A 26,432-nucleotide genomic window follows, 5' to 3' on the forward strand; every position below is an offset into this window, starting at 1 on the left:
ATTCAACTTATTTTTACTTTATGTATTGAATTAACACCAACAGCCGACTGCAATCATCAACATCAGTCGACTCGTCTAGTTGTATACTCTCTTTTAGAGGACTGGCTTTGACATCTTTTACTACTTACAGTAAAATATTATCACTGAAATCTTGATTGCGCGATTGCACACATTGTTCAATAACGGAACGTGCTGAATTTCCTTTCGTGCTTCAGAACCTAATATAAATTTAGCAATTATTACTATACACATTGTTTTACCAATTCCTCGGCTATTTCCTTAGCATACAGTTATGCCACTTGATGAGAAGCTTCTAACAAGGGCTATTGAATAACTGCGACGCTAAATTTTGTAATAAGATCGCTGCTGTCACATCGTGCCTTCTTAGACTTCAAAGTGCTAAAACTACATTTATCTTATTTCATCCACCCATCTCCCCTATTATTCCACTTTATGAAAGTAAATTCGTCCAAGGTAGGGGGGGAGGCATGGAACCCCCCTCGGATCCCCCTTTGATTTCTTTGTACGTTATAAATTGGCAAAATTTATTAACTAAAATCGACACAGTGACACCGATAATGCACATAATCTTTAAAATATAAATACATATTAATATTTGGGGATCCTCCTGGGGTAGGGCTGCCAGATTAATTCGGATATTTTTATCCCCCCCCCCCCCGACCCCCCGGGCACCGATATTACAAAAATGATAAAAAAACTTTATAAAATCAATCCTTTTATAAACTAGTATTTTCTTTCATTTTTCCCAGTTTATTTAGTTACTTTAATATTAAATAAAATTAATTACATATTGCCAAAAAAGATTGAAAAAAAATTAATCTCAATCTCGCTTTTCTTCGATTGTTACGGCCAAATACGTCAAAACAAAAACATAGGAGCAGTGATGTTTACAAACTCTTCTATAAAATGGGAATATGTTATTTTAAGTAATTATCAAGAGATTATTTTGTTTAATGTTTACTACATATTAGATTGGCCATGTTAAGCGGTTTATATTACAAATACCGAGCGAAGTCGTGTAAAAACACTAGTTCCCTATAAAATCGTGCACATAAATTCGGGAAGTGCTTTACAAGATTGTAGCGATACAATTTGCGAGCATTTTAATAGTACTTCACGTCCCATGATGATGGGTGGTGATAAAGACTGTTCCTCAAAGCTTTAATGGCTGCTCATATTGATGATGATAAAACGTACTTGTTAGTAATAGTATGTTTGGAATTTTGCCAAAAATATATACATGTATATATATATATACATATATATATATGCTCTGGGAAAAATAACTTCGGGCCTTATGACAAACTAAAAAAAGATCTTGTACATTGTTATGTATTATATATGTGTAATATGATCAATGATTTTAAACTTGTAGTTTTCCGTTTGTTAAGAACATAACATTAAAAAGATAATTTTATATAAGATCTAATGGATAGACAACATTATGCATATACGTATTATTATTGATCTCGGAGTCTCTGTTAGACACAACATTTTTAAATGTGATTGTATGTATTAGATATTATGTTGTATTCAAGTAGTAACAGCAATATTTTGTTCGAATGATAACGCAAAGCCATCATTTTAGTATCAGTTCATATCATATACCAATATATGTATAAGTTGCTTTTCAGAATGACCTCAGGTTCTCCAATCATATTAATTCTGTGTGTTGCTCAGCTTCAAGGATGCTAGGGATTGTTTTTCGCAATTCCTGGCATTTCTGAGGCTGTTGTACAATCCTTTGGTGAGAAGTATCATGGAGTACGCATCCAAGATCTGGAGTCCTCCAGCCAAAAGTCAGTCTATTAAGCTTGAGCTTATCCAAAGACGCTTTCTCCGGCTTCTTTATAAGGAGCATTATGGGACTTGCCCATATTTATTTCCTACAAGATTTGTTATGGGTATGATCGGCTACACTTATTTTGAACTCAAGAGAAGTGTTGCTCTAATCAAGTACTTATTTTCTATATTTCGAGGTTTTGTTTCATGCCAGTCTATTTTATTCATTTCATTCTATTCAGTTTATTCTATTTTATAGGAGATTAGCCTTCATGCTCTGGAGAGTTTTATTTGAACCCGCCATCGTCCCCTATTTCATATTCCTCAGGCAAGAGCCGCGGCATAACCGAATTCTTCCATTCCGCAAGGCCTCCGATCTTCAAACTCTCTGTATGGTGCCATTGACATTTTTTAGATCTCTTTTCATTCGCCGCGCCGCTTCCTCGGTTACGGGGGTCGCGACCAACTTGAACTAAGTTAATTGTTAACTGTTAACTTCCCGGTAGACCGGGATTTGTCGTGGTTTACAGATCTCAGATTTATTAACCATAGATATTTAGTCTTATTAACTCACGAGTTTACTGCAATTTGTCGATTGTTGAAATCATGAGTTTTTCATTTCAATGTGCCTTCTATCATTCAATTATTCCCAAACGTCCCGGTCAGCAGCCCCTTCGTATATTATATAACAGGACTGCCCAACTAGTCGATCGCGGTATAATTTTTAGTCGATCTTCGTTTCATTTTTAAAATGTACTTATTTTGACAAATGTAACCTGAAAATACCTGAAACACAATTGAAGTATTTGTTATGCTGACATATCAATGTTAATGTTTATGCATAGATAAATACCCAATCCAATTTTGGCTCTACATTTTTGACTGAAATCGCATTTTCTGATATCAACATTATAAAATTAGACATACGAAATTATTTTAGTGATGAGCATCTTGTCAATGTTGACGATTATCTCTTTCATTGTATAATTCCGACTTTGAAAATACATATCTGGGCAGTGTCCGCGATTTCATTAATAATACATTTTAATAATAATAAGTATTTTAGTACATGTAATATTTACTATGTAATATTACTATTTTTGATCAAAATTAGGTTTGATAAAATAATATAGAGATACTTACTATCAATATTTTAACTTTAAATTTTGAATAAAAATAGCCTGTCTGTAATGTGTCTTCGTTTTTTCACATTTCAAGCTTTTTTCGATATTCAAATATGATATATTTGGCATTAAAAGCAATAAAACACAAATATGATATTTTTATTTAAATTTAGAAAATATAAATTAAAATAAATTTAAGACAATTTAGAAAATCGTTATAACGACTTATTTTTAGTTCACTCAAACTCAAAAGAAGAAAGAAAGTCACGCCCACTAAAGGTTTATAATAAAAAAAGTGAACAAAATAATGTTTTCTATTAGTACGAAGATTTTGAAAGTTTATTATTTACGAATAAATTTCCTTATGACTGGTTATTTAGAAAACATTATTTTGTTCACCTATTATAAACCTTTAATGGTCGTTATTTTCTTTCTTCTTTTGAGTAAACTGAATTAAAAATGTAGGTCGTTATAATTATTTGCTAAATTGTCAATTTTCAATGCTTTACACAATCAATATATTTACGTAATATTAGCAGTGCAGGCCTTACATCCTATGGCGCCCTTGGGCAATTTTCCTCTAGGCGCCCCTAGAAAAAAAAAATAGAAAATAGGTTTCCCCCCCCGTCCTTTTCCGGGCATGGGACCGGCAGTTAAGTGATTAACACGGTTCCCGAACCCCACTTTGCGGTGTTAAAAATAAATAAAAAATATGCTCTAAAATAAAAGGTCTAATGTAAAAATATATGTATGTATACAGTATACATATATTTTTATGTAGTATCAAAATATTTTTTAGGACAAATTTACGCAAAAGTCCAATTACAAATGAAATATTATATGACTTATTCCAATTTCATAATAACCGGCACATACATATATGTACATAATAATAGTTAATATTAAGAACTAAGAAGAATAGTTAAATTTAATCATTTTCATTCTCATTCACAATTTCATCATCTCTGTTATATTTATCTACACTGCTAATTTGGTGCAAAAGTTTCTTATTTTCTTTTATTTCTGTATAAAATTCTAAACATGAAATATTTTTGTAATTATATACATACTACGCTCAAAATACCCCGGACAGTAGAAATTTTCAACCTACATATTTCTTTCTTTGGTTCACTGTTCGCCAATCGTGGAAAATATTCTTTCTACATTGGCATTCTGGCCAGGTATTGCAAAAAAAATTGAAAAATTTTTAATAATTCCGAATGAAACTCAATAGTATTTGTTTTGAAATATTCTGACCATTTGAGAAAGCATTATTGAAAAATTAGTCCATTAATTCAAATATTCCTTCGATTTTTTATAGCTATTCATACAATTTAAATTAAATTTATCTATTTCACCTTGCAATAAATTTCCTTTATTTTCAGACAAAAAAGATTGTATTTTGATAGGAGGAAATGATTCTTCATATCTATGACTTAATATATTCGCCAATGAATTTATTGTAGCCGTTACTTTTAACACAGAAGTTCGTTCGAATTTTATTTGTAATATATTTTTTCATGGAATATTCATATGCATTAATAAGATAACACCTTACTGCCCGCTTTGACGCGTGGATTGTTTTCACCCATGTCCGGAAATGCGTGCGACTATTTTCACCAGAATCCGGGCCGATTTCAGTTTCAATAGAAAAAAAGCCTTTTTTGTGCATTTGATTACTTCTAGAATAATGATCGTATTGTAGTGATATTTTGAAATAGTGTTCATTAGATTACTCTGCAAACATCTAAAAATTAAAACGAGGGATTTTAAACTGAAGTACGCGAAATAATGTTAAAAAATAACAAATTACGTAAATGTCATCCGAATAGCCTTTGAATATAAAAATAGCATAAAACTGAAGTTTGTAGTAGTGGACAGTAATAGACAGACCATGGAAAATCAAAATTACAAAAATGTGAAGAATAAAATCATTTTTCACACATTTGAAAATGAGACAATTTGTGATAACTTCGGAATAATAAATAGTTGCTTAAGATAATGTTTAAATAGGATTTTTGGGTTTAATTTAAATTAACTGTAAAGTATATTTTTTTTTTTTAGTATCCCAAATCAACTAGTGAATCTTTGAGAACAGTATCATCTGTGTTTTAAAGATCCAGTGTTTCTTTAACTTGCATTTTTGTAAAGCGATATTTTGGTTTTCAAAAAGGCAACTATTTTTAAGAGCTCATAAAATTTATTTTCCAAGAATTATCGATCATTCTATAATAGAGTTTTCGATCATTCTATAATAGAATTTTCGATCATTCTATGTATTTATTATCATGGTCGAATAATAATTTTTCGCATGAAACGTATAACCGATGCGATGTTATTATTATTTATTTATTTTCTAATGTGTATCTTTATATTTGTGACGACATTGAAAAACATCCTAAGATTGTATTTTCTACACGTATTTGGACATGTGTATAGTAAATATGGCTTTGTGTTTTTATGAAGAGTGTACAGCAACATGGACTAGTGGTTAGCATACATGTTTTCGAATATAGTGGTCATTGGTTCGAGTCCCACTGGTTGCTGCTGGCCAGACCTGGTTTATGACTCCAGGTCGATCGTTTTCTGTGGGAGTTTTCCAATTTATCTGATTTTCATTTAAACGGTTCCAAAAATAACCAACCTTTACCCATTTCTCGCAATTTTCGAGCCTTCATCATCTCGAATTTCGCTGAGTTGTATAAAAATGCTGCAAATTTGTCCATAAATGTCTCACAAATTTCGAGTTTGACTATTAATATAAAAAAAATGTCCCAAAAACGTAATTTTATCAATAGATTCGTTAAATTGTATATCAACGTTAGTAATTGGCCAAGAAGGCACATTGAGGTTTCCATATTAGGCTTTCCTGGTAGATATGCTTGTATGTAAAAAAAAAAGTATAGGATAGTATGGATATACATACATACATATGTATGTATGTATGTATGTATATCTATAAAACAAAACACAACATATGTATGCATTTTTATATTTATAATATAAAATATGGATATTACACAAATCTTCTTGTATTGTAATAGGGGGGGTTTGAGCTTTTTCCGATTATGCATAAACACCGACATTAAAAATTAAAATTAAAACATTATAAAATGTACAAACAACGAAGATAATATGTAAAATAAATTATATAAACTGGGATCGTGTTGTGAATATAATACATATATGAACAATAAGAACTATAAGAACAACAATCAAAATTAAAATTTCTCTTGTAGATTTGGATTTTCGTAAATAAAAATGATAATTTGTGAAAAATCTAAGTCTCCGTCTCGCGTGTATATTACTGGCACTCTATATATGTAAATACATACATACTACTGTTTGAATAGTACACAAGCAACCAATCATTCGTAGTAGACCCAGATTGGTGATGGGAAATTATAATAATTATCTATTCTGGAAGTCAAATACAAAAGCATAAAATACGTTTTATATTCAAGCAACCTAAATATGTACACTAAAAATATATATATATACACATTTCATGAACAAATTTCTCAATATATACAACACGTACATATAATACATGATATATGTATGTACATACATATTAATCAAAAATTAACTAAAATCAAAATACACACTGTATTGAATACATATGTATGGTTAACATACATACATACATACACAATTATAATCGTACAAAAATTATCATAAAACAACAACAACCGATCCACATTCAAATGAAGCCTGAAAGTTCAGTAATTGGGAATGAAGATAGTCCGGATAGTGAAAAATCCGGATAATCGAAAAAATCACAATTGACTGGGAAATACGTGTACATTTTTATTTGTCTATATTTAAATATACATATAATAACGTGAATATCAATATTATACTACTCTTTAGTTAGAAATTTAATTATGGATTATTGCTAAAAGTTAGCCGTTCTTTATATATAATACTTTTCATACAATAATGGACCAGATATTGGCTGTCCAGCCGATCGTCTTTGAATGAACCGCATAAAAATACACTCTTCGACTTCTTCATTTCCTGATTTTTTCATAACCTTGCGCTCTGAGCTTCCATCTTCTGACATCATTTTTTACAAACTTCTTTTTCACTTTGTTTTTTGTATCCGAGATCGTTGACGTTCCAATACCATATTTATTTGACAAAAAATGTCGTAAGGCACCGCTTTTTAAAGCATTGATTATATTGATAATTTGTCTTTTAATGATAATACAACACGTTTTCTTTTCTGTATTGGTAATATTAAAAATAAATATTTAAATGGTTGTGGCTATTTGCAGGTACTATATCTGCGACGGGCGCAAAGTCACTGTCAGCGTGTTTACTGTTAAAATTTTGTTTTAAACCTCTTAAAATTTAGTTCGAACTCGTAAAGTGACGTAGAGTAAAAATGTAATCCAGATTAGTTAATATTATTAATTATTAGTTAGAAAATTATTATCATATACAACGTATAATATCTACATACAAGTACAAGCCGCGAACTAGCTAAATGACATAAATCTATTTTAATAACGTGCGAAATTTATTTGCCTCATGTATAATGAACGACTGATTAAACAAGTCTAGCATATGTAGGAATCTCGTCATCGTCGTCGTCATCGAAACATTCGAGAATATTCCGCAACAACAAACTACATTCCCGAAACCCAGACGACATGCACCTGCAGTCATTATATTAAACTCAGGCGGAACGGCGCCAAATCCAACTCAAGCGGAACGATGCCAAAATCCTTCGAGAATGATCCACCCTTCACACTCGAGCGGAACAAAACCCAGACGACATACACCTGCAGTCATTATATTAAACTCAAGCGGAACGCCCCTACCAGTCGAGTGGAACCAAAACGGTCGAAACACGCCGCCACCATTAAAATACATCGAGCGGAACGGCGCCAATCGTTCCAGAAAATTCTACCCCTCGACAAAAGAACATTCCTCTCTTACGCATCAACAAACCACCACCATGGGTCAGGCGATTCCAGAAACACTATAAAAGGAGGTACAACCCAAACAACGCCAGTCGACCCACAGCAGTAAGCGTCGACACACAGCAGCAGACCAGTCAACATACAGCTCCTGACCAGCCACCACTACACTACGTGGACTTGGAAGATCACCTAGCCGGACGAGCCAGCAACACACTGCCGTGTCCAGAGACCTTCCGAACATAGCCGAACAACGAGCCAGCAACACACTGCCGTATCCAGAGACCTTCCGAACATAGCCGAACAACGAGCCAGCAACACACTGCCGCATCCAGAGACCTTCTGAACATAGCTGAATGCCGAGCCAGCGACACTCTACCATATCCAGAGACCGCTGAACGACATACTTTTGCCCACAAATACCATATCTTTGTACAACCATAGGCAAACAATAAAACTTTATAAAACTAGCAAAACAGTGTTTCGTTAGGCTGGGATACGGTCAACACTTACCTACCCCGCCTACACATACATTAAATGTAAGGAATTATAGTCGGATTATAAGTTCACGCGCATGTGCAGAAGGCTTTGCGCCTGTCGCAGATATAGTACCTGCAATTACATTACAATTAATTAATTACAATTACGCTACATCACTTTGGCCGAGTGCAAGTTGCTGTAAGGTATGAACAGGAAATGTCGGGTACTGCTGTAAGCCTGCCGTTGCGTAAACGTGACGGTTGGTATGAATATACCGTTACAAAATGTACCAAAGAATACTTTTCGTACGGCCGGATACCTGCTGAAGTCGGTACGTGCTGACTAGGTATGAACAGACCTCTATAGGTTTCCGCTGGTAGTAATAAACTAAAGCATACACGTAATCATACATGAAATTTCAAATAAACATAAGAGAAAAAAATGATTTAACTATTGCTCGCCTTGCTTGCTCATGCGTATTATCAAAAATATCTAGGTTATGATCTCTCGCTAATGGAATAAAGGTTTTGTTTGCTCGCCACATAAAAGAGTTTTGTCTATAATTAGAGCTCGCATACGGAATTGCAATTTGGGGCATAGGTTCGCGACGATCTGCTCGGTATTTTTAAATATATTTTAGATAGGAGTAACGGACAATCGATTAACACATTCAGCCCGGCGCATGATTTCATACATTTGCTCATGTGGCGACACTATCACGCGTATCGGCACCCAATTACGCGTGATGGCATTAAATCACTTTATATAATGAGTTGTCCCTAAATCTTTAGAATTTTATAGGAATTTTAGTGTTGGGGTGCTCAATGAAGTGGAACCGTAAAATTATAGTCTGCTATAGCACTATCCGCGTGGCCACCGGTGGTACACGCCGGGTTGAACGTGTTAAGCCAGATAATAATTTCATAAGATATGCAATATCTGCTATTTCTCTTCTATGCTGGAGTGGAAGAATGTGATGATTTTTACATACATTTAAGTAATTATTGGAATGATATTGTATATCTTTAGTGCGATAACAAAGGTAACGAATAAATTTCTTTTGAACGTTCTCAATTCTATCAATGTAGGTATCATATCTCGGATTCCACACCCGAGACGCATATTCTAAATTAGTTAGAACGCAGGCACAATATAATATTTTGATGGATTTTAAACATTTAAAATCTGTAGAAATACGTAAGATAAATCCTAATGACCGAAGAGCCTTCTAGACGACATAAGGTCTGTTCATACCTATCCAGCACGATCCGTATCCTGCGGGTGTCATGCAAGTGCGGATAGTATTCTTTGGTACATTCTATATGGACGCGCATGAATGCGTAAATGCGCATGCGCGAATGGAGTATGAATACGTCCATGTAATGTACCAAAGAATACTATCCGCACTTGCATGACACCTGCAGGATACGGGTCGTGCTGGATAGGTATGAACAGACCTACATATAATCGATGTGTTTATCAAACAGTAAGTGCGAATCATGGAGAATATATAATACGTAAAATTTTAAAAAGAAGCATACAGTATGTATTTGTTTTTTTCTTTTGAACATGTATTTTCAGTTGTAGACATATATTTAAAATCTCCATATCTCTCTTGAATATGTAAAAATTTTGATAAAACAACTTTTTATGTAATTTAAGATGTTTTCTTATTGTTTTTAAAGATTAAATATATTATACAACGTATTACCAGCATTTGTTTCAATTATTTTATAAAATAGCGCTCTATATATAATAAATATTATCATCTAGTTTCCATTTCGTAAAATCTAGTGACATGAAAAATTATTTTATTCCACTTGTAAATTTTAATCAATTTGTAAGTGGGATTTCTAAATGGTTTCCACGAAATCATGGAGATAAAATGCCTTCTGCTTGCATATATGTATGTATGTATGTATGTCGCTTGGTAACCAAGTGTAAAAGTTTAATCAATAATTAACCAAAACGGGAAACATTCATCAGATATTGTCTTAATAAATATTTAAAAAATGCCGATTTTAGTGAAAGATTTCACTTGGAAGCAATCCCAAGATGCAATACATATCCGAGTGCCGTTGAGAGGAGTACATTCAACCAAAGTTGACATTTTCACATCGGAGAAGTTTCTAAAACTACACTATCCTCCATTCTTGTTTGAAGTTTACTTGAGTCACAGTATCAAAGAAAATGAAGGAGTTTGCACTTTCACAGACACTGAGGCATTGATTGAATTGCCCAAATTGTGTGACGAACAGTGGACAGATTTGGAAGGGGTGTATGATAAAGCCGAAAGATTAGCATTGAAACAGACCGCTATTGTCGAAGTGCAAAATAAAACGAGGAAAATTCTGGATAACAGAATACAAAAGAAGACGGAATTGAATCAATTCGTAATCAGTACACAAATAGAGATGGACAGCAAAAAATCGCAAAAAATCAAAGCCACCCGTGAAAAGGAAAAGGACGACTTAATGAAAGATTTGGAAAGTTGGAGAAAATTGATTACAGATGAAAATGTAAAAGAAAACATCGCCGCACAACCAATAAATATAAAGAGCAAAGCTATACTACCTAAGAGTGATGTAATAAACTACAGTAAAAACAATTCCTTTCAAGAAAAAATAATTCCCCCATTGAGAAACGGAGGAACGTTGAATATCACATTCAGCGAGAGAATTTTTCCGACACCGAGTCGAGAATCATCAGCTCGCGAGGAACAAATATGGTTGAAGAAGATGAACGAAGCCAGAAAAGCAAGTGGTAGGGGAACCACTAGTCGTTGGCCATACATACTGGATCGTTGGCCACTTGAATTTTAATCTAAATAATACCCTTTGATGACAATCCTGTCCACTACTTACTAATAGTAATACAAAATTTTACCGTAAATTGGCGTTTATGTATTAAAAATCCACGTGACCAATGATTTAAATTTTTTATTTGTCGCCAGTTTGTTTATATTGCCAAATTTAACATATGCATACATGTGTTAATTAGTTAGTGTATACATTTACCATTTTATATACACATTTGCAAAGTGAGACAATTTTATATGAAAATTTCGAATATCAAATCTGTTGCTTGAAACTTGCAGGATTCATTTCCGAAGACCTCCGGCCCGAAGAAAGAGATCCTCAATGGTGCAAAGACAAAGGCGACGAGCTCTTTCGTAAAGGGAATCATATGGGCGCGTTAAACGCATACACTCATGGCCTCAAACTATCAGATAAGCTGCCGAGTCTGTATTCAAACCGAGCTGCCGTCCACTACGCTATGGGAAACTTCCACAAATGCGTACATATTTTCATATCTTCACATGTATTATAATATAAGCTTTAATTCTGTCAATGAATGAATACTGCTGTCGTAGATTGAAGATTGTTCAGCGGCCTTAGATCTGATGACGCCAAAGTGCCAGGCTAACTTGAAAAGCAGGATAACGTGCATCGTGAGGAGAGCAGCCGGCCTTACTCGCATCGGGATGCTGAGTAAAGCCATCGATGAGATGAAGTGTGCTGTGAAATTGCAACCTGATAACGACGTGTTGAAAGCCGACTTGATCGCCATGGAGAAGGCTTGGGAGCAAGATCCGGATTCCGATTAATATATGTACAATGATAACAATAATGTTTCTATAGTTTATTTACAGATACAACTATTATACATTTCATGTACTATTATGAATAAAATAAAAATTATCAATAGAAAAAATACTAATACAGACATACATATTACATATAGTGATGCTTTTTAACAAATATATTTTTAGCATTTTAAAGTCCAATTATTTACAAGATGTTTCAAGTAAACAATAACAATTTTTCTTAACAGAGATTTACATCTTAATCTTGACAAACATCGCGAAATGTTCAGGGAAAGTAATTTCTCCAAATTTTTCTAGTTATGTTCAGTTCATTGTCTAATTTAACAGCGCCCTCGTAATTGTTAAAAATAAACAAAATAAATGTGTACAGTAGAAGTGAAACTGAAATGCGACTAAATGGAAACTTAAGCCTGGAATGAATGAAACAGAATATACTTTTCGTTACCATTTTCGTAAGAATCCATAAAAGTTTACATTCCAATAATTTATTATATATGTAGTTGCGAAGCCTAAATTGTGAGGAATTTAAATTATTTATTATGATTTAAAAGCAGTGTAGTGCCTCGGTAGACTTACTGCGAAGAAACTGTTGAAATTAAGAATCATTGGTTTGAAACATTCAAAAACCTCACGACGTTCTTATCACGAATCAAATACCGTACGATAACAATTTCCCGAAAATAAAATGCGCTCAATTGGTTGTAGTATTAGCAGTGGGTTTCTTCAAACCCAAAGTGTGCAGAAGTGCTTTGTGCGAGGGATCCCTCCCTCGGAACCTCCGGAACAGTTCAGCAGGATCGCACGCCCCGCCCGAAGTCAGATACGTATCCCTGAATCTAAGACCGACTTCCATAATGCTATTCTCATCGTGCTTCACCTCGTGGAAAGCGCTGTATATATCGGCGGCGAGCATCCTCGACCAGATATCGCTGTAGTAAGCCGCACCCCACTCCTCGCACAGGACTTTGGTGAAGTGGCACGGATGCGAGTCGTACTTGTCGCGCGGCAGCGAGTTATACTTAGGCCACAGATCGTTCATGACATCCCTCCAATGCTCATCGTTAGTATGAAACTCTAGATCCAACTTGGACAAGTACAACTCCTTGCACAGATTGTAACCGGCCATGTGCTTCCGCACTCGGTCCAAGTTCTGCACGATCTCGGTCGGCAACGGTTCCTGAGTCGCGTAGTGGCTGCTTATAGCCTGGATGACGAACGGCTCATACAACCAATGCGTCATCACGTGACCGGTGACTCCTACAGTATCCCATTCTACAAACGACAGTCCGGACACGTCCGAGTAGTTCGTCTCGGTTAGGAGATGCCTCAAGCCATGCCCGAACTTCTGGAACAGTGTGGAGACTTCGGTGAAAGATAAAAGGGACGGCTTTCCATATAGAGGCGCTTCAAAGTTGAATATGAGAGCGCCTAGAGGTATAGAGCCGGTTATGTTGCTACGATTCCTCAACGTCAACATCCAACCGGTATTTTGATTGAATTGTAACTTATTCTTCTCTCTGGAGTACGGGTCGAAGTAAAATCCGGCGATCGGGGAAGAGCTGTCCGAATTGAATATCTGATAGAATTTTACATCCTCGTGCCAGACGTCGACCTTCGACTGTTCGACGATTTTGATATCGAACAACTTTGAACACAAATCGAACAGTCCCTGTACGACAACCGGCAACGGGAAATATTCTCTTATGTTCTCCTCGTCGAATTGATACAAGGATTTTTTTTGTTTTCGGGACCAGTACGGAATGTCCCAGTGTTCGATCGGAGCGTCAACGCCGCGTTCTTTGGTGAAGTCCTCCAAATGTTCCAACTCGACGTCTTGATATGGCCTGGCCCTTTCTAGGAGAGTGGTCAATAGTTTATCTACGTTAGCCCCGCTTCCGGCCATCTTTGTCTCCATGCTCATATCGATGTATGATTTGAATCCCAGTATGTTGGCCTTCTCGTGGCGCATGGCCCGTATTTCACCGATGTTGATGCCGGTGTCAACGGACTTCTCGTCAAAAGTGGAGCACAACTGAACGCGTGCCTGCCAAGCGTTCCACCGGAGCGTTTTGTCTGGACAGTATTCCATGAAGCCGTCGTATACGAACGGCTGGTGTGTGACTTTCCAAGGCCCTCGAGAAGGCTCGTTGCTATCCGTCGACATTGCTTTGAGTAGACTGTTGGGGAAGTCTCGTACTATTTCCGGATCTTTTATAGTGTGTCGGAATTGCTGTAAAGCTAGCCGATTCTTCTCCCTGTACTCCCACTGTTCTTTGTCGATTCTGAAGAGGGCGTGTTTGAGTCGTTCCTGACCACGGTCATTGAGCGAGAGTCCGTTCAGACGGCCCTCCAATTCGAACTTTCGCAAAACTCTATTCTCTTCCTCTGTCAGGGACGTCTCTTTCTTGGCTTCAATTACGGCTTTGTAAATAGGCAAGCTGTTGAATCTGCTACAGTGCGCTTGATGTGCCCTTTTGTGTATGTGCATGTATTGTTTGGTGGGCATTATGGCGCTGTTGCCCATGTATAGAGTCTTCGCAATGCCCCATATCAGCTCCAAAGGTGAGATGATATGCTCTAGAGGTTTTATGATGTCGGTGAAGACATTCTTGACGACGACGTCCGGGTTTGCATAGTTTTTCACTTCGGTCTCGAATTCAAAGGAAGTTTTGCTGATCGCTGCAGTGCATTTTTCAATAGTGAAGTCGTTGAATTCGGGTAAGCCGTCTTTTTTCAATAGAGAGCTGAATTGATCGAATGATTCTTCGCCGATTTCAGGTATTCTGAAAAAGAAAGTTCGAACATTTGATCAATCAAGTAAAGTAAAAAGCAAACATACATTCAGGAACGTTTTAATATCAACTATAACTGTTATCAATATTTTTGAGAGAAAGACTACGGAGTACGATATTTGAAGTCATCGATGGAATATCTGCAAGGCTGGGCGATGACGATGATGATGTAATGTCGGAACAAGTAGGAACGCTTTTCATACAAACCCAAAAAAACGTATGTGCAGCAGAATAGACTAGTAGTTAGCATATAAAGCTTTGAACAAAGTGGTCACAGGTTCATATTCCACTGATTTTATCTGGTCAGACCATGGATTTGTGACTCCAGGTTGATCGTTTCCTATCAGAGTTTGCTAATTTATATAATTTTCATTGAAACGGTTCCAACAAATTGGCAACCTTGCCCGTTTTCTCGTCAATCCCGATTTTTCAGCAATCTCGAATTTCACTGAATTGTTTAAAAATGCTGCAAATTTACAAATTTGACCATAGATGTCTCTGTGGATGCTAATTGATATGTATTTAAAGAATTTCGCTTAATTGTTTAAAAATACTGCAAATTTACAAATGTGATCATATATAGATGTCTCTGTGGGTGTTGATTGATAATATTTTATTTTATTTTTTACATAGATATATACCAGGAAGGCTTGACAGGAAGGCCCCAATGCGCCTTCTTGGAAAATTAATTACAAACAATGTAGCATTTTTATTACATATGTAAATCACTGTATATCGGGAAGCTGCAGAACACGAAATTAACAACTAATTAATCCATCGAGACATCTATGGATTTTTAGACTTGTACATATTTTTTTACAAATTGTACATACATTAACCCTTTGCCCGCGGCAATAAATATAGCAATTAAGCCCTGTACGCGGCGCACCCTTTTCGCGAATTTGGCAATCGAGTTTTCGACCTTAAATACAGATTTTAATATTTACTCAAGTAACCAGATATGTTAATTAACACAAAGTATTATTTTAAACAATAAAATACATAATATATCTCGTAGTTTTGGATTAATTGTCAAATAATCATTGTTCATAATTGTATGAAGACGTGACGTCACTTAAACGAGGTTTCAGTATGGTTCCACAAAAAACTAATTTTGACTGGTATATATTCATTTTAAGCAAATTGAATAGATGGCATTCAACTCTCAGTAATATATTCAACCAATTTTGAACCCTAAAACAGTTGAAATAGGCGCATATAAGGCTCAAAATCCCGTGCAAAGTTCAGAAATTCTATGGAAGACAGCCGCGCTACAGACTTGTCGCCCAAAGCTTCCATTGAAGACGGCCGCGGGCAAACGGTTAATACAGAAGATTTGTGACAACGGGTAGGATGATTTATTACCAATTTTAAGGAACCGTTTCAACAATGATCAGATAAAATTGACAAACTCTGATAAGAAACGATCGACGTGGACTCACAAACATCGAAGTCTAACCAGCAGTGTATTGAATTGTTTAAAAAAAACGCTGCAAATTTACATACGTGATCATAGATGTAATTGATATGTATTTACTTTGTATAATACTTGTATCAAATGTACAATGTTTCTGGCCGGGGAGGCGCGTTGGGGTTACCTGTTAGACCTTTTTGGTATAAATAAATAACACTTGTTCGCAGTACTTGGTAATTTCTCACACAGGGAGATTTAAGTTTAGTCCTGTAGGAATACAATACAGCTTGTACGAGCTTTCAGAAGCAAAGCAATCATCTATTCGCTCCAGATAAACAAACCTTGAGCTCAAGAGAACAACCGAAATAGCATAAATCCTATTACCCCATAAAACACAAGGCACGCGACCACACAAAGGATACCCTTGAGCCTGGAAGAATCTTCTGAGAACGAGATGACATCACCTCACCCATATCCAGACCACCGATAAAGGCGATTCGACTCGCTCCAGATGAATACCCATCAAGCAACCTTGAGGCACAGCCACATAAAGGATACCCTTGAACCCGGAGGAATCCCCGAGAACAAGATGACATCACTGTGCCCATATATAAACCAGTACAGCAGCCACAGACGGCAGTTCAGTCAGGCTTTCCCCTGAAGCAGGCAACTAGCCCACTTCCGCGTGAATTTTCTGTACTGACAATAAACTTGTATACTGAAGAAAATAAATTTCCTCTGTTATCTACAACGAGTTTCCATAGGCCGGGTTACGGTCACAACATAACCTCCTGTCCTATAGTTCAAATTGCACAAAAAATGAAGATTTATAAAGTAACGTACGAAAGGGCTGAAAATCCAAATTTACAATATGTATATACATATATATATTATATAGATTACGCGATATTGTCTATTAACCTTGATCAACTAATATTGATCACTATAAAAAAATATATTTTTATTTTTCAGCTGTATGATGATTTTCAACAAGTCTACATTTTGTTACGTAGAGTAAGTATACATGTTTCATTGAGAAGAATAGTGGCAATGTGATGGAACTAACAGAACAATATATCCATTGCGTCTGAAGGGGGGTTGGAGACGGGGGCCTCGGGGGGCGCAGGGCGAGATATGTCGCCACGGCAGCCTCCCGTACAAAGCCGACATGACTCCGACTTTGATCTCCTGATTTCAACTCCGACACCGGCTTTGACACTCGCACTCGCACTCGAGCTCACCTCGAAGCCCTCACACAACACGTATATGACCATGCCCGTTACGCAACTTTTACAATCATATGCGCATTGTTTCCGAAAAATACTTCAAAATAAGCAATTCAAAACTAATATTAGCAAATTGCCATTAGGTGGGTGTGCGCTTAAATTTTTCAATCGTTTTGTACCTAATAAACATATATAAAAATAAAGTGTAATTTCTCTTTACTATAATTGTTTCGGATTCAATACAAAACATCCACTATTTTTTTTAAGTTTAAGTTTGGACTATTGTGACTTGATAGGAATCCCTCATGCACCACAATGGTCGTAAAAATACAGAGAGATGAGAAAAATAAAAATACATAAATATACACAAACGAAAATACATTTATACATAATCATAAAAAAACAAAGCATTAATATAGTAGCAGATAAAGTAAAAATATCAAGAAACACTGTGGCGGCTATACGACATGGTCGAGTTTCGGTCACCATCCTGCGAGTTGGGACCAACTCGGCCAAGCTATCTGTTACTACTGTTGCGTAAGGGTGGGTGGAGGATCCAAGTAAAAGGCCAACAGTCGTTTCACAGCATTTATTGATGATTCAGGAGATATACGTACTGTCACTGCTCAGTCCAGAATGCCCTGATATCGCCTACGTACCGCCTTATAAAGGGTAGATCTCTCAGGACGCCTAATCTGTTTACCTGTTGTATAGTCACGTATTCGGATATGTATTTCCCCGATATTGGGTCTCCCCGTACCGATTCTGAGAAATAACTAATATCGGTCATTGTTTAGCCTAAATGCACTTAGAGTCCAGATATAATCTTTGGAAGTAAGTGCATGCATTTAGTTAATCCGATAACAGATATCCGTTGGTCTAAGTACAATTCGCTCAATCCACGGCGTACGTAACACTACCTTACTTTCTTCCCGCCCATCAGATTAAACAGTCGTGCCTTAACATATCCGTCGTTTCACTCCATACGCTCCATAACACAAAGTAGGGAATGTTTTGCATCTACATCTAGCACCAATATACAAGATCCCGTGCTAATCTTTAATACTGCTGGTTAGACTTGGATATTTGTGACTCCATGTCGATCGTTTCTTATCAGAATTTGCCAATTTATCTGATTTTCATTGTTGAAACGGTTCCTCAAATTGGAAAAAATCGTCCTACCCGCTGTTACAAATATTTGAATTCGATTTATGTACAATATTTAAAAATGTATGTACAAGTCTAAATTCATAGATGTCTCAATGGATTAATTAATTTATTTATTTATTGTTAATTTCGAGTTCTTCAGCCTCTCGAAATAGTGATTTATGTAATAAAAATGCTGCAATATTTGTCATTAATTGTCTAGGAAAGCGCATTGCGGTCTACCTGTTAGGCCTTTATGTTAAAAAAAAACATCCATGTGAGGCCCAAATGGAAGAGAGAAGATCAAAATTTCACTCATATATTACATTCAATTATGGAAATAAGGATGAGCGCAGGCTAACCCGATATTTTCGAATTTTCCATATCCAGTTCCCATATTGCAACCTGTGGTTGCTATTTAGGAACTGGTTATGGAAAAATTCGTAAATATCGGTAGTGTGGACGTAGCCAATAAGTGTGATAGATTATAAATTCATAGCTCACTACCTTATACTTAACGGTTCCGTGATTATTCCACAAAACGCGATCTCGGGCAAGTCCCAAAAACTCCATCAATCGAAAGGAACACACGCAAAATATTGTACTAACGAAAACTCGAGTGCCAGATGTCCCGCGATCGAGATTTTAGTGTCTTGCGCGAGATCGCTTTTTGCAGAATAGTCCGCTTACCATGCTTAACATACAATCAACTGGTGAATGAAAATTATTATTACTGTTACGTACGCCGCGGATTAAGCGAATAGAATCCCAGAGACTGTGTGACCGTTCAAGGATTACCTGTTAACGGATTAACTAAGTGTATACCGTGCGACCGGTATAAGTGGTTTCAAGGATTAGCGACAGGCTAAGTGCAAGTAAGCTAAACAATGTTTGCACTTCTCAGAACGACTGGCCCATACCGTGGGAAGACATATCCGAATGCGTGACTATACAATAGGTAAACAGATTAGACGTCCTGAGAGATCTACCCCTTATAAGGCGATACGTAGGCGATATCATGTCATTCTGGACTGAGCACCGCCAGTGCGTGTATCTCTTTAATCATCAATAAATGCTGTGAAACGACTAAGGTCTATTTCTTGGATCCTGCACCCACCCCTACGCAACATTACTTTAACTAAAAAATATATTCATTGATTTTTTAGATTTTAATAAAAAAGTTTGATTATTTTATTATATAAGAGTGAAATTAATGTGTTGTACTATTTTTGGAATGAAAATTATTCGATATTGGCAAAATTAGACGGATTGAAATTAGTTTTGACAGCACGATGCATGGTCGTATTTATGAATACTAAGTCTACGATTGTTTTGACAGCCGGTGGCTGTGCCGCTGGAGACGGCTACGGTCTCTAGCCATGTCTGTGGTCGTCGAAGTCGATGGGGGCGCAGAGGGTGTAGCACTAGCGAATGGGGGCGCAAATGCTAACGGCCCTTGCCGACTGTGCACCAGACCCGGGGCTCTTATACCAATTTTTACAGCAACTGGAGATGTAACTCTCAGCGCACAAGCCATGAGCTGTGCACACATACAAGTACGACGGCATAATAGAATAATATAAATTAAATCATAACCTCATTTGAAACTGTGCGCTTGTTAGGTTCAACCCGGAGATGGCTTACCAGACAGGGTGTGTCAGGAGTGTTCGTTTCAACTCAACGCCAGCTATCGGTTCAAACTGCAGTGCGAGGATTCAGACAGGTGTTTCAGGTCTTACCTCACTGTCAAATCCAAACGGAACAATTCCTCGTACAATTTCACACTCAAATTGGAGAATGTGTCCGATAATGAGGATGATAAGGAGAAGTTGACTGAAATATTAAACGACGATAGTATGCAATCCTACACTCCTCTCATGGACGCCGACGATCACTTCGACGACACTGAAGTCGAATCAAAAGAGTGTAAAAATTTAAAAACCGAACCGATAGATGGAAATAATTTCAGGTTTGTTTACGTATATACATTTAGCATTATTTTATGTATTTAATTTAACATAAATTTTGGGTATTCTAGTGATAAAGTCTTGTCGGAATCTAATCTAATCGATTATAAAGAATCAAAGCACGACTGTAACAAATTGAATAAACCGAATAAAAATCACCAAATCGATACTAGTGAGCTTTTGTAAGTATGGCTTACAATGTATATTAATTCAATTATTGAAATTACAATACGATACGATCGATAAAAATCGAAACGTTTTTTTATATAAATATATTTAACTTTTAGAGATGTAGACGTCGATGTATACAATCATATACGTGTGAAGCTCACGAATAAAGATAAAATATGGGCACCGGTCGAGGGCTGCAATCATGAAGCTCTGACAGCCGATGAAAAGGAGATGACAGACGACAAAGCTATCGTATTATGTCACGTGAGAGATTATTGTTATATTATACTGACTTAATACAAAAAATTTTATTCAAAAAATCTCATCAATTTGTGTTTCTTGCAGCTGTGCGGTAAGAAGTATAACAAACTGAGCTCCAATCGTCAGTGTAGACCGTCTCCGTTCAATTCCAAAGGTCGTAAACTTCGCCGCGACATATGGAATAGAAAATTACAAAAGTTGGAAGGTTTGAAGTGGGTGAAGTTAAAGAAGAAAGTCGCCGAAATAAACAAGGACACTCAAGACACATCTGCAAAGTATTTTTTTTTCTTTTAGTCGCGACATATCGTTAGTAAATCAGTTAACTGGGGGAATCATTGTCATTGAATCATTGTTGCGACTATTTTGATAATAGACAACATTACTTTGTATCAACTGATTGTGACAAAATCTGAAATATTTTCACTATTTTGTATTCGGTGTCGATTCCTGATGTTATTTTTTATTTTTATTTTTATTTTATTAATTGAAAAATCAACAGACAGGATGTACATAGATATGTATAAAAAAAACAAATAGTAAATAAATAATAAATGTAACATCCGAGTCCAATAATAGATTTTTACAAAAATGAAAAAGATAAATATAAGGAAAACAAATTAAAAAGTAAAGAATAAAGGCATGACAAAATATGTAGAACATTGCATAATTAAACTATAGTATTAAAATATTTGGAAAAGGTTATAAAATAGAATATAAGAAGAAATTGAAATTTACAAATATAAAACAAATGAAAAAGGTAAATACAAAATAAACAAATGAAAAATAAAAGAATAAAAGCTATAATATGATTAAATAGCACATTACATAACTAAACTAAAGTATAAAAATATTGGAAATATTGGAAAAATAGAATAGGAGAAGAAATTAATCAATCGGTCAAGATTCTCTTGATGTTAGACCTGAATTGAAATAGGGAAATACCAAATAGATCAACCTCATTCAGCTCTCCGTTAAACATAAGATAAACGCGCTGCAGATAACAATATTTTTGGGAATTAGTATTGAAAGGATCAAGTGAAAAGAGTGCAACGCGTCTAGAGTACCGAACTGGGATTCTGAAATTAACCTTATTCAGTAAATCAGAACAATCAAGGAAACCATTTATGAGCTTAAAGAAGAATATAGCATCAGTTTGTCAAAAGAAAGGATTTTTAAAATGTCAGAAACAGTAGAATGGGTATAGGTAGGAAAAAGGTAGCGTAAGGATTTAATAAATTTAAGTTGAACTTTCTCAATACAATTAATATGGGATAAATAAAAAGGTGACCAGATAATTGAGGCAAATTCAAGGTGAGACCTTACAAAGGAAAAATAAAGTAATTTTAGTACACAAGGATCATTAAAGGGTTTTGTTGAGCGGAGTAGGAATCCAAGAGATTTAAATGCTTTGTTGGTAATAAAAGAAATATGTTCAGAGAAATCTAGTTTATTATTGAGTATTACACCAAGATCCTTAATAGAAGATGACGTGTTAAGGATTGAATGATTTAATTGATATTGATTAGTAATAATTGACTTATTTCTAGTGAAATTTAAAATAGAGCATTTTTCTAGATTAATAAAAAGATCATTATTTAAACAATATATAGAGAATCTATCTAGATCTTCTTGTATCTTATGACAATCGTCTATGGTGTATATTGGTTTGTAAATTTTTAAATCATCAGCGTAAAGAAGTATAAAGGAATGTTTGAAGATGTATGAGATATCATTAATATAGAGTAAAAAGAATAAGGGACCTAAATGCGACCCTTGTGGGACACCGGAAGGAATATGTCTAAGTGATGATCTAAAACCATTGAGAATTATGATTTGGTTACGATTTAGTATATACGAAGAGATCCAACGAAATAAATTTCCTCGGATTCCGAGGGACCAAAGTTTATTGAGTAATAGGTTGTGATTGATTTTATCAAAAGCTTTAGAGAAATCCGTATAAACGACGTCTATTTAGATTCGTTTGTCCATATGTTATGTTATGACTTGTATAAAATGTTTTTGTATTCTAAGAATATTTGAATACCTTTAATTTTATCTTATTGATACTTTGTATTGGTAAACCTACCATAGCATTAGTCGTATTGAATAGATTTCACAACATGTGTACATCAGTTGCTGCATTTTTACGGTTTGTTTTACAAGTGTGATGACTTTTGCAGGAGATACATGTGTGACGTGTGCGGCCAGACGTACCGTCAGCGCAACGTACTGCTGCAGCATCAGAACACGCACACCGACGTCAAATCTTACAGCTGCAGTGTATGCGGTAAGCGTTTCACCCGCAGCTCCCACGTCGTAGCTCACATGCGGATTCACAACAACATAAAGGTGATTTTAATGGGGCTGACAAACCCTCGTACGCGTTCAAGTGTGATACATTTGTTTTCGTTTTTCAGCCGTACGTGTGCGAGACGTGCGGCAGATCCTTCACCAAGTCTTCGGACCTGTGTCGTCACAAGCGGGTGCACTCCGACGTGAGGAACTATGCGTGTCCGATATGCGGACGACGGTTCAAGCGCTCCGGAGACATAACTTCGCACATGCGGTCGCACACCGGAGACAGACCCTATTCCGTTAGGCTAATGAAACAATACGAACTCTCTTTGTGTAATGTTTATTTTCTATTTGTGTTACAATGTTACATTTCATTTTCAGTGTTCTAAATGCAACAAGTCGTATTCGTCACATTCGAGTCTGCAGAAACATAAAAAAACCCACTGCCGATCCAAGTTGAAGCATTCGTTCGAAGACGAAGACGCCAAATCGAAACTTAGCATACAGATTTAATTTTATATGTAAATACGTGTGCGGTTTTATTCTATTTAGGTACTTTTTTATAAATATTTCAAGCTTGTCAAAAAAAAAATGTGTTGTTTATGAATTGTAACTTTTGTTGTAGACTTTTGCCCACCGTATATGAATATGATGACAGTTAAAATATTCATTTTGAACGATTAATCAGATTTAATTAGTAAAAGTTGTAGAATGTATGTATTTACTGACAAATGGGCGATCGCCCGGGGCGTCAACTCTGAAACGGTGCTTCATTTACTCATCCTCGGTTAGTTTTATGCAAAATTAGAGATTGAATTGCAAAATATGTTGAAAGCACGAGTGATTTTCGAAGTATAGCACCTTGATTTATTTATTGCGAATATTGGATAGTAAGAAATATTAAAAACATATTTAAATATCTTATAATATTTGCTATTACCCACACAAAATGGTTCACTATTGTCCTACAAAGCAAGAGAGCAAAATAAAAAGGTTGACAAGTGCCCCGGGCATGAACTAAAATTTGCGCCCGCCATTTTTATTAACTGTTATTAATTAAAATTCAATATATGTAAATTTAAAAAAAAAAACACGAATCGAAATAATAAAATTCATTTTTAAATATATTTTAATGCGGTCTCTGTGACGGGCCGGAATGTGAAATGCCGGAAAACGCAAATATCGGAAAGCAAAGAGTGAAAATTGAAATATCAAAAAAAAGGGTGCATGGTAAACGGTACATACTTACTTAATTTACGCGAGCAGGATACAAGAGGAACAGGCTTTTCCACCCGTATTCTGCGCACGCACATTAATACGGGAGGAAAAGCCTGTTCCTCTTGTTCCTGTTGTATCCTGCTCGCGCAAATTAAGTGAGTATGTACTATTTACCATGCACCCTTTTTTTTTGATCTTTCGACTTAAGATCTTTCGATTTTCGATCTTTGCCTTCCGATATTTGCGTTTTCCGGCATTTCACATTCCGGCCCGCGAGGTAGACCCATTTTAATGTATATTTATATTTATATACATATACACCCTGTATATACATCAGTGGCGTGCGCTGAAATTCTCTCTCTTTTTGTCGTATATTTGTCGTGCCTTACTTAATGTGCACGAGCAGGATATAAGAGGAACAGGCTGTTCCTCTTGTATCCTGTTCGTGCACATTAAGTAAGGCACGACAAATATACGACAAAAAGAGAGAGAATTTCAGCGCACGCCACTCATATACATATATATATACATATTTACATCGCATCGGTTTTTATATATTATATACCGAGCGAAGACGATTAAAAGCACTATTATATATATTTATGTTAAATCTAAAACTGAAAAAAAAAAAGTTTTTGATAAATGCTTCAAAATTCCAAAAATAAGTGAAAATTTGTATATTCGTATTCAGTGGCAGATGTATATTAAAAAAGTTACATTTCAATAATAACACAAATAATAAGAGGCTTGTAATAAAAAAAAATGATCGAAATTTGTTGAATAGCGTTATTAATAAATTATTGTAATTTGAACTATGTACTACATAATAATATGTAAAAAGAATAAAAATTAGAATCTCCGGAGATTTCTTGGAAACGGATCTTTCAACAATTGAAAATTTTGGAACTGATTAAAATTACAATTTCGAAATGTTAATCGTATATCAATTGTTTATTGTCGACGATTTAGAGTAAACAAAATTTTATTCATTGTGATACTATTTGTAATTTGATTGATTTACTTTTAATTTTACCGATTATACTAATCTGTCCTCCACTGCGTTTTGATTGTGATTGAAATAATATAATAATCATATATATATACGTACATATAATCTCCAGTTGATACTTTCTCTTTAATTTTAATTTGTTTACTCGGTGGTAAAATATGGTTATAAGGTCCAAATAACCAAAATATGCCCGTTATGTAATAATTTTAGCTTGGGTGACGACTAGTAGGTAATTTAGATTAAAAAATCGAAAATTTTCTATGTACATATTTGTAGGGTTAATTTTTCAAACCCAGAAGGGTGCATATATATTAATTAAGTTGTCATGCTTGGCTCGAGTTTATCCTTAAGTTGGTATGTTGCGTAACACCACGACCAAACGATAGTTCGTTTCGACGCATCGAGAAATAAATATGATTTAAAGCGCTAAACGAGTCTCATTGACCACCTACCGCGTGTCCATTCAAGAATTGAATCCTACATATTTATATGGGTAAACAGATTATTCCGCAAAAAGCGATCTCGCGCAAGTCACTAAAATCTCGATCACGGAACATCTGGCACCCAAAAACTCCATCAATCGAAATATTGTACTGACGATAACTCGAGTGCCGGATTTTGCGTGATCGAGATTTTAGTGACTTGCGCGAGATCGCTTTTTGCAGAATAATCACAGAACCATTTATATGTTAAATAACTCTCTGGGGTCCTAGTGAAATCATTGATATAACAAGCACTGATTTTTGTACAATAATACTGTAATCCCTTATCACGTTCAACCAACCCTTTGAGTGCTGACGTCTTTTCTGTTGAAAGCCCGTCACGCTGAAAATTTCGCCAACATTTCCAACTAGAATTATTTAGAAATCAAATAGAAAGCAGGTATAAAAATTATAGGTAATCCAAACAAACCCTAGATAACTACCGCCGAGAATTTCGAGTTTTGTAAAGGTGTGTTTAGACTAAACTATTATACATATCTGGCAACAAT

At 35.5% G+C, this 26,432-nt stretch overlaps 5 protein-coding genes across 7 annotated transcripts in view; 3 read left to right on the forward strand and 2 right to left on the reverse strand.

Annotated features, from left to right (window-relative positions):
• Positions 1 to 26,432, reverse strand: part of LOC143913565 (transmembrane emp24 domain-containing protein 1-like) — a 138,479-nt gene that overhangs the window by 48,583 nt on the left and 63,464 nt on the right. The window lies entirely within an intron of this gene.
• On the forward strand, positions 905 to 12,020 carry LOC143913549 (dynein axonemal assembly factor 4-like). The gene is made up of 4 exons (XM_077433414.1): positions 905 to 947; positions 10,361 to 11,098; positions 11,433 to 11,632; positions 11,709 to 12,020. Exons 1-4 carry the CDS (start codon positions 905 to 907, stop codon positions 11,940 to 11,942), a joined length of 1,215 nt encoding a protein of 404 aa, XP_077289540.1. The 3' UTR covers positions 11,943 to 12,020.
• Positions 1,645 to 3,057, forward strand: LOC143913575 (uncharacterized). Its single transcript, XM_077433455.1, has 2 exons — positions 1,645 to 1,977; positions 2,063 to 3,057. The coding sequence occupies exons 1-2, from the start codon at positions 1,781 to 1,783 to the stop codon at positions 2,277 to 2,279; spliced, it is 414 nt and encodes a 137-aa protein (XP_077289581.1). The 5' UTR covers positions 1,645 to 1,780; the 3' UTR covers positions 2,280 to 3,057.
• On the reverse strand, positions 11,257 to 17,495 carry LOC143913481 (uncharacterized). Of its 2 annotated transcripts, XM_077433312.1 has the most exons (3): positions 17,215 to 17,416; positions 12,605 to 14,725; positions 12,467 to 12,528 (listed from the first exon to the last, which is right to left on the reverse strand). In XM_077433312.1, the coding sequence occupies exons 1-2, from the start codon at positions 17,316 to 17,318 to the stop codon at positions 12,634 to 12,636; spliced, it is 2,196 nt and encodes a 731-aa protein (XP_077289438.1). In that variant the 5' UTR covers positions 17,319 to 17,416; the 3' UTR covers positions 12,467 to 12,528; positions 12,605 to 12,633. The 2 variants fall into 2 exon arrangements, with proteins under 2 accessions (XP_077289437.1, XP_077289438.1); XM_077433311.1 differs by having other exon boundaries at positions 11,257 to 14,725; positions 17,215 to 17,495.
• LOC143913533 (uncharacterized) lies at positions 19,798 to 25,868 on the forward strand. 2 transcript variants are annotated; one of them, XR_013260716.1, is made up of 9 exons: positions 19,798 to 20,076; positions 20,143 to 20,489; positions 20,559 to 20,669; positions 20,775 to 20,922; positions 21,004 to 21,194; positions 23,100 to 23,268; positions 23,337 to 23,513; positions 23,596 to 23,931; positions 24,894 to 25,868. XR_013260716.1 is itself a non-coding variant. In XM_077433392.1 (8 exons), exons 1-8 carry the CDS (start codon positions 19,900 to 19,902, stop codon positions 23,725 to 23,727), a joined length of 1,452 nt encoding a protein of 483 aa, XP_077289518.1. In that variant the 5' UTR covers positions 19,798 to 19,899; the 3' UTR covers positions 23,728 to 24,294. The 2 variants fall into 2 exon arrangements, 1 of the variants encoding a protein (XP_077289518.1); XM_077433392.1 differs by lacking the exon at positions 24,894 to 25,868 and having other exon boundaries at positions 23,596 to 24,294.

The sequence above is a fragment of the Arctopsyche grandis genome, chromosome 6 (genome assembly GCF_051622035.1).
Source record: "Arctopsyche grandis isolate Sample6627 chromosome 6, ASM5162203v2, whole genome shotgun sequence".
Taxonomy (NCBI): Eukaryota; Metazoa; Arthropoda; class Insecta; order Trichoptera; family Hydropsychidae; genus Arctopsyche; species Arctopsyche grandis.